General features: G+C 42.7%; 2 protein-coding genes across 2 annotated transcripts in view; both read left to right on the top strand.

Moving 5' to 3' along the window:
• The first annotated feature begins 2,434 nt into the window (after positions 1-2,434).
• On the top strand, positions 2,435-4,324 carry LOC311141214 (U6 snRNA-associated Sm-like protein LSm1). Its single transcript, XM_084176473.1, has 4 exons — positions 2,435-2,711; positions 2,996-3,064; positions 3,312-3,427; positions 3,754-4,324. Exons 1-4 carry the CDS (start codon positions 2,666-2,668, stop codon positions 3,922-3,924), a joined length of 402 nt encoding a protein of 133 aa, XP_084032599.1. The 5' UTR covers positions 2,435-2,665; the 3' UTR covers positions 3,925-4,324.
• Positions 4,325-8,076: 3,752 nt separating this feature from the next.
• The window catches only part of LOC311141614 (G protein-coupled receptor kinase 5-like), a 65,487-nt gene continuing 64,888 nt past the window's right edge, over positions 8,077-8,675 (top strand). Inside the window, exon 1 of the mRNA XM_084176995.1 lies at positions 8,077-8,522. Coding sequence (XP_084033121.1) covers positions 8,471-8,522 — 52 coding nt within the window. The 5' untranslated portion in view covers positions 8,077-8,470. The remainder of the gene's footprint in view (positions 8,523-8,675) is intronic.

Below are 8,675 nucleotides of genomic sequence, written 5' to 3'. Positions count from 1 at the left end.
GCTGCCCTTCTTGACACCAGGCCATCCTCAAAAGATGCACACACACCTGCCTGCTGCCATTCCTGAGCAAGCTCTGCACTGGTGGTGCCCCGATCCCGCAGCTGAATCAACTTTAGGAGACGGTCCTGGCACTTGCTGGACTTTCTTGGGCGCCCTGATGCCTTCTTCACAACAATTGAACCTCTCTCCTTGAAGTTCTTGATGAGCCGATAAATGGTTGATTTAGGTGCAATCTTACTAGCAGCAATATCCTTGCCTGTGAAGCCCTTTTTGTGCAAAGCAATGATGACGGCACGTGTTTCCTTGCAGGTAACCATGGTTAACAGAGGAAGAACAATGATTTCAAGCACCACCCTCCTTTTTAAAGCTTCCAGTCTGTTATTCTACCTCAATCAGCATGACAGAGTGATCTCCAGCCTTGTCCTCGTCAACACTCTCACCTGTGTTAACGAGAGAATCACTGACATGATGGCAGCTGGTCCTTTTGTGGCAGGCCTGAAATGCAGTGGAATTTTTTGGGGGGGATTAAGTTCATTTTCATGGCAAAGAGGGACGTTGCAATTTAATTGCAATTCATCTGATCACTCTTTATGACATTCTGGATTATATGCAAATTGCCATCATCAAAACTGAGGCAGCAGACTTTGTGAAAATTAGTATTTGTGTCATTCTCAAAACTTTTGACCACAACTGTACACATGAAATCAATAAGACAGTATGCAAAAATTATTAAAATGACCAGTGTTCCATGTCTATGTAGATATGGCAGCAGCCTCTAAGGTGCAGGTATGAGTAACTGGGTGGTAGCCGACAAGTGACAGTAGCAAAAAAAATTCCACCGATACTACACATTGCTTTGACCCATGTCCTCCTGCACACTTTTCACATCTCGGAATCTCCCTCCTATACACTGCTGCAACATGACCATAAGCTTAGCATCTGAAACACTATAGTGGGTTCGGCACAAAAGCTCTCACTGGATAACTGGATAACTGACATATCCTAACAGGTAAAGACTCTGCTTCAAAAGGACAGACAATGTCTTTTCAGTTTCACCACGCTCGCCACCGGGTCTGCGTTTCACCAAGCGGCGTTATAAATCTATACAATTCGTGGTAGTTGTTTGCAGGGTCTAATCCTTTTTGTCTTGAAAATTAAAGGCCTGCTCATTTAAAAGTATTACATTATTAGAAACATGCAATGTCCTAAATCTAAATCTGTAACTTAAACTTAGATTTGCCTTAATTGTCACTCAATCAAAATTCAAAGAACATGGTCTGATGGAATAAATATTATACACTATATATACAAAAGTATGTGGACACCCCTTCAAATTAGTGGATTCGGCTATTTCCGCCACAACCGTTGCTGACAGGTGTATAAAATCGAGCAAACAGCCATGCAATCTCCATAGACAAACATTGGCAGTAGAATGGCCTTACTGAAGAGCTCAGTGACTTTCAACATGGCACAGTCATAGGATGCCACCTTTCCAACAAGTCAGTTCGTCACATTTCTGTCCTGCTAGAGCTTCCCCGGTCAACTGTCAGTGTTGTTATTTTTAAGTGGAAACGTCTAGGAGCAACAACGGCTCAGCCGTGACGTGGTAGGCCACACAAGCTCACAGAATGGGACCGCAGAGTGCTAATGCGCGTAGAAACATCTGTCCTTCCAGAGGAGTTCCAATAACTGTTCGTCGGGAGCTTCATGAATCGTCGGGAGCTTCACCATCTGGCAGTCCGACGGATGAATCTGGGTTTGACAGATGCCAGGAGAATGCTACCTGCCCCAATGCATAGTGCCAACTGTAAAGTTTGGTGGAGTAGGAATAATGGTCTGGGGCTGTTTTTCATGGTTCGGGCTAGGCCCCTTAGTTTCAGTGAAGGAAATCTTAATGCTACAGCATACAATGACATTCTAGACGATTCTGTGCTTCCAACTTTGTGGCAACAGTTTGGGGAAGGCCGTTTTCTGTTTCAGCATGACAATGCCCCTGTGCACAAAGCGAGGTCCGTAAAGAAATGGTTTGTTGAGATTGGTGTGGAAGAATTTGACTGGCCTGCACAGAGCCCTGACCTCAACCCCATCGAACACCTTTGGGATGAATTGGAACGCTGACTGCGAGCCAGGCCTAATCGCCCAACATCTGTGCCCGACCTCACGAATGCAAGTCCTCGCAGCAATGTTCCAACATCTAGTGGAAAGCCTTCCCAGAAGAGTGGAGGCTATTATAGCAGCAAAGGGGGGACCAACTCCATATTAGTGCCCATTAGTGAGATGTTCGACGAGCAGGTGTCCACATACTTTTGGCCATGTAGTGTATCTTTCTTAGATCATTGGAATAAATAGAAAAATAACAATTCTAATGTTCCTTGCCATCAGCGCTTAAAGGGTTAACATTTTACAGGAAGTCTTTCTCTGTGCGTGCATTACTGCAATTGCGCTTCCTGTAGAGAGAATAACGGTTGTTGACACTTTTCTACTACTAAGTGGTGGACTTTTATTTTGAACATGTCCGGAATTCTGTGACCCGGAAGTGCTTTTTTAGTGTTGCTGAAGAGACGCGTATGACGCTGATCTTATTTTGAACGATTCATGGCTTAATACATTTTATACACAGCGATTAGCTACAATTAAACCACAGAGATACTTACACACGATCACAATGAACTACATGCCAGGGACCGCGAGTCTCATCGACGATATAGACAGTAAGTAGGGATAGAGAATGTTAGGATGAGTTGAGGCAGCAGTGTGAGTGTGAGCAAGTCCGCACTGTTTCCAACGTTCGAAAAAACATTGATGATGATCATGATTAGCAGATACAGTTACCGTTATTATAAATCCCTTCTTGTAACTATTTATTCTTCAGTCGTCAATCGTCACGGGGCGACCTTGCAACATTGTATCCTGAACTCAGTGTTGGGGACAACGATTGGCTACTTTGTATCCGTTTGCTGTGGCTGAACTATAAACATTCATTTTTCTCTTGCAGAAAAACATCTTGTACTTCTTCGTGATGGAAGAACGCTAATTGGGTTTCTTAGAAGCATTGACCAGTTTGGTATGGCAAATAAACCACCTAATAATCATATAGTAGTTTAAACACACTAGCCCACTTGGCATACTAAGTTAGCTCAAGTTTAGATCCCTGTACTATGGATATCTTCCATACATTGAGATGGAGTTGAGTTTACTAAGCTACCTACTATGTAAGCCTTGAAATAATGTAACATATTCAAAAGTAGCTACATTCAGGCAATCAAAGGGGAAATTATATCAACTTCACTATCTCTTAACCTCTCTTTCAGCCAACCTAGTTTTCCATCAAACAGTCGAGCGCATCCATGTGGGCAAGAAGTTTGGGGACATCCCCAGAGGAATCTTCATTGTGAGAGGAGAGAATGTTGTTTTGCTTGGTGAAATAGTAAGTGTTCATCCATGCCACCCTCTTGTTCTTTATCAGTAATTGTTTAGCCTTCCTCGTAGAGTAGGTCTACACATAGTAATGTGTTTGTGTTCAAGTAGCCTGTTGATTAGACCCGTTACTTGAGTGTATAGCAGTTTTCCAATATGCTCACATGATTAATTTTGCCTTAAACTTTAGTTGTCACCTACTTAGCGTGGTTCACACACAGTTGATGATAATCAGTTGCTGGGGTTTACAAGTGTGTGCCACTGCGATTGTTCTCCAGCAGGATATGCGTGACATGTAGGTTTACAGTATGTTTAATATGGTGTTCCCCTCTTTAGGACATGGATAAGCCATGTGACACAGTCTTGCAGCAGGTTTCTATAGAGGAGATCCTAGAGGAGCAGCGATTGCAACAGCAAGCCAAGCAGGAGACAGAGAAAGCCAAGGTGACCGCACTGAAGGACAGAGGCCTATCCATCCCCAAGGCAGATAATCTTGATGAATACTGAAGGCACTTCTGTTCTATTTTCCTCTGTTATACTAGACTCCCCAGTTATTTTGGAGATGGGGAGAAGAATGTGTGTTTTGTAGATGACGCAGCGTCACACTAAATACTGTACTGATTTCATTTTGATAATGGCTCATTGGTTAGAAAGCAAGCAATGATTTAAGTGATGCATTTTTGTTATCTTTGATGGCTGGCGTAATGCAGGAATTGAGGGTAGACCACACACACTAGATTGTCTGCAAGACTACATTTGATGCGATAAATCAATTGAATACGATTTTCATACCACAGCACTTAAAACTTTGTCAATAGTACATAATGATGGACTCTTTATGTTTGTGTAAACGGACCATAACTGTAATGGTAAGATTTGTTTTCCAATAAAGTGTGTTTTATTTTAATACTGAAGTCCACTTTGTAGAAATTAAATTGGTTCTGGAAGTGTCATAGTTCAGGTGCAAGCTGTGCCACAGTAAACCTCTTCCGGTGAGTCTGTGGTAAAACAGTGTACAAACAGTAAGGGTTGCTTTTGTACTTGGGGGTGATATGAAAGTAGACTGTTTAAGGTTTCCACAATCAAGGTTCAACTGACATTGTGTGGACATGTTGTTGTGGGTCAACCAAAAACACCCTAATTAATTGACAAAGAGCCGCCCACAATGCAGGCCATGGCTACATGGTGCAGTTGATATGTAAAGGGTACGGGCAAACTGAGACACGAACACGGATGAAATCATATGACATACATCATTGTCCATTTTTGTCCATCAAAAGTACAACTCATCTCCACTTTTTTTCGGACGTGTTAAGACTAGTTGCGTACATAACAATATGGACAATTTGTTATTTTTGTCAGGAACTCTGTCATTCATCCAGCAACAGAAGACTCCTATTGAAAAATAATTGCTTCCTCCTGGAATTTTCAGACACAAAATCGCAATGTGGCCATGGCCTAATGCAATAAACATTCAAAGTTGGTGATAGATGGCCACCGACTGCAGAGAACTTTCAAGCATGTGGCACATTGACTGAATTTGGATCATATTTGTCTCCTTTCTGTGTTAATAGGCCAACTGATGTTTTAGTTTTTTATACCATATTGCTCAATAGTTTCTCCAGTAATGAATGGAAGGGGAAAAGGTGTGGAAGTAACACAAACACTCCCCCCAGTGTCCCATGTGATGGAGCCAAATTCCCAACATAACTAATAACTACACTGAACAAAAATATAAACGCAACATGTAAAGTGTTGGTCCCATGTTTCATGAGCTGAAATAAAAGATCCAAGAAATGTTCCATACTCACAAAAAGCTTATTTCTCTGAAATGTTGTGCACAAATTTGTTTACATCCCTGTTAGTGAGAATTTCTCCATTGCCAAGATAGTCCATCCACCTGACAGGTGTGGCATATCAAGAAGCTGATTAAACAGCATGCTCATTACACAGGTGCACCTTGTGCTGTGAACAATAAAAGGTCACTCTAAAATGTGCAATTTTGTCACAACACAATGCCACAGATGTCTCAAGTTTTGAGGGAGCGTGCAATTGGCATGCTGACTGCAGGAATGTCCACCAGAGCTGTTGGCAGATAATTTAATGTTCATTTCTCTACCATAAGACACCTCCAATGTCGTTTTATAGAATTTGGCAGTACGTCCAACCAGCCTCACAACCGCAGACCACGTGTAACCATGCCAGCCCAGGACCTCAACATCCGGCTTCTTCATCTGCGGGATCGCCTGAAACCAGCCACCGGGACAGCTGATGAAACTGTGTGTTTGTGCAACCCAAGAATTTCTGCACAAACTGTTAGAAACCGTCTCAGGGAAGCTCATCTGCGTGCACGTCGTCCTCACCAAGGTCTTGACCTGACTGCAGTTCGGCTTTGTAACTGACTTCAGTGGGCAAATGCTCACCTTCAATGGCCACTGGCACACTGGAGAAGTGTGCTCTTCATGGATGAATCCCGGTTTCAACTGTACTGGGCAGATGGCAAACAGCGTGTATGGCGTCGTGTGGGAGAGCGGTTTGCTGATGTCAACGTTGTGAACAGACTGCCCCATGGTGGGGTTATGGTATGGGCAGGCATAAGCTATGGACAACGAACACAATTGCATTTTATGGATGGCAATTTGAATGCACCGTGACGAGATCCTGAGGCCCATTGTTGTGCCATTCATCTGCCGCCAGCACCTCATGTTTCAGCATGATAATGCACGGCCCCATGTCGCAAGGGGCCGTACACAATTCCTGGAAGCTGAAAATGTCCCAGTTCTTCCATGGTCTGCATACTCACCATAAATGTCACCCATTGAGCATGTTTTGGATGCTCTGGATCGAAGTGTACAACAGCTTGTTCCAGTTCCTGCCAATATCCAGCAACTTCGCACAGCCATTGAAGAGGAGTGGGACAACATTCCACAAGCCACAATCAACAGCCTGATCAACTCTATGTTGCGTTGTATGAGGCAAATGGTGGTCACACCAGATATTGACTGGTTTTCTGATCCATGCCCTTACTTTTTTGTAAAGGTATCTGTGACCAACAGATGCAGATCTGTATTCCCAGTCATGTGAAATCCATAGATTTGGGGCCTAATTCATGTATTTCAATTGACTGATTTCAATATATGAACTGTAATTCAGTAAAATCTTAGAAATTGTTGCATGTTGCATTTATATTTTTGTTCAGTGTATATTAACCTATTGTAGACAGGCAGAGCATCACCAATGGTATACATATAGTCTACTGGTAGGCCTATGAGATATTGAGATCATACGATTTTGTATTTCATCAGTTTTTCATAATTATGTCAATGAAATAAATGCACCGCAGTTCTTAGGCTATCCAAACCATGTCAGATGAAAAACAGCATTTGAACGAAGGTCTTTCATCTTCAGTGCTACCGCTTGGCATTCCATTGAGAGGGGATGGCAAGAATGTTCTGTTATCAGATGTCTATGACAGCCAGACACGCATACTCTATGGTAGTACCGTCTATACCAGAGAGGAATAGGCGAAGAGAGAGGGAAAACAGGGCCCAAAATCTGTCTTCTCCAGCAGGTGGCGTTTTTTCCCTTTCCTAATCAAGCGAGGAGTTTTTGTATGGAGGTCAATGAGAGAATATTGAATTTGGTCAACAAAAAATGTAATTGCTTATATGCTACGTGTGGCTTAATTGATCGAATAGAAGTTTCGTAATGCGTAGGTTGTTATGAGTGTCCTGATATACGTAGAACGTGACATCCGGGCAACTTTTAAAATAAAAACGCTATATATCGGAGTTATTCCTGTTGTTCAGCCGGTATCTGCCCTCTCATTGGCTAGAATGGTCCCACCTGATCTTGACTCCTCCCGACTGCCTTCCATTTTTAAAGAAATGTATTTCCATTGTTACATTTTAGTCATTTAGCAGACGCTCTTATCCAGAGCGATTTACAGTTAGTGCATACATTTTTTCATACTGGCCCCCTGTGGGAATAGAACCCACAACCCTGGCGTTGCAAGCGCCATGCTCTACCAACTGAGCTACACGGGGCCACGTTGTTAGAGCAGCCACTTGAGTATCTGGTCAATATAATGGATAATCAGTGTCTATAACCACAAAGTAATAAACCCTGCGCATTTCTACAATTTCTCTTCTTAAAATGTGATTTTGAATCAGCATTATCCACACTGCTAACCTTATGCCTAACCCTAACCTTAAATGAAGACCAAAAAGCATTTTTTTAAAGCAAATTTGACTTTGTGGCTGTGGAATCTGACTTTGTGGATATAGAAGTTAGTGGAAACCAATCCTCTATCAACATACATACGTCATTGGCCAGATCCCAATACGCCCCTTCCGACTGGATGTGTGTGCCACGGGCGGTGAAACTGAATATTGGAACCAATTTGGTGGATGAAGATTAGCGAACCCCTACTACAAATCACTCAACTTCCATTGGCTGTGCGCTTAGCCCCCTGCACGATATCCAAATGTAACCGAAATCTTGACCAGACACACGGGGGAAACAGCTTGGAGCTTCGCCAAACGTGGGGGATATTGATGGCCAAACCAAGAGAAAAAAACCAAGCCCATTTTTTGATTAGGCCTATGCACCGAGAGGGGGAGCACGTTGATGTTCTAGTACACTTCACCAACTCCCCCCAGTGCTACTGTGCTGTGCTTCAGCCGCTGTTAGGAATGCGTTACTAAATGATGTAGGTCTTGCGGTGGTCTCTGGCTGTATTGATAGCTCAACCGTGATCTATCCTTTGATGGGATTCCGCGCCAAATTACGCACGAAACACAACGGTCTTCGGAATTGGAATGGAAATGCCCTCCCAACGCTGGATTCGGAGCCCACGATATGAACCATGCCTAGTTAATTTTACAAGGATTTCTCCTATAGCCTGTGTATAGACCGTGAACGAGTTTGAAATTTATACATTTTATTCGGATTTGGAATAAAACGAACGGCAATTCATCCGTGAAGAGCGAGGTGTTGCTGTCGACTTGTTTTTAAATTTTTTATCTATTCAGCTAATATCAAAGGATTTTAGATGGAACTGGAGAATATTGTGGCCAATACGGTACTGCTAAAAGCAAGAGAAGGTAGGTCTTCAAACAGCCTAATACAATTACTGGACAATTTCTACGCATAGAAGTGATTTCGAATTCCATTTTGTGGTGAATGCTACAGTGATGTAATCTAAACTGGCTCAGAACATGATATTTATACAGATGCTATGCTCTTCAATCAAGCCT

This window comes from Coregonus lavaretus, assembly GCF_964263955.1.
Source record: "Coregonus lavaretus genome assembly, chromosome: 14".
In the NCBI taxonomy this organism is placed as follows: domain Eukaryota; kingdom Metazoa; phylum Chordata; class Actinopteri; order Salmoniformes; family Salmonidae; genus Coregonus; species Coregonus lavaretus.
Note: the sequence above shows the minus strand (reverse complement) of the source record. Positions and strands in the feature narration are given on the sequence as shown.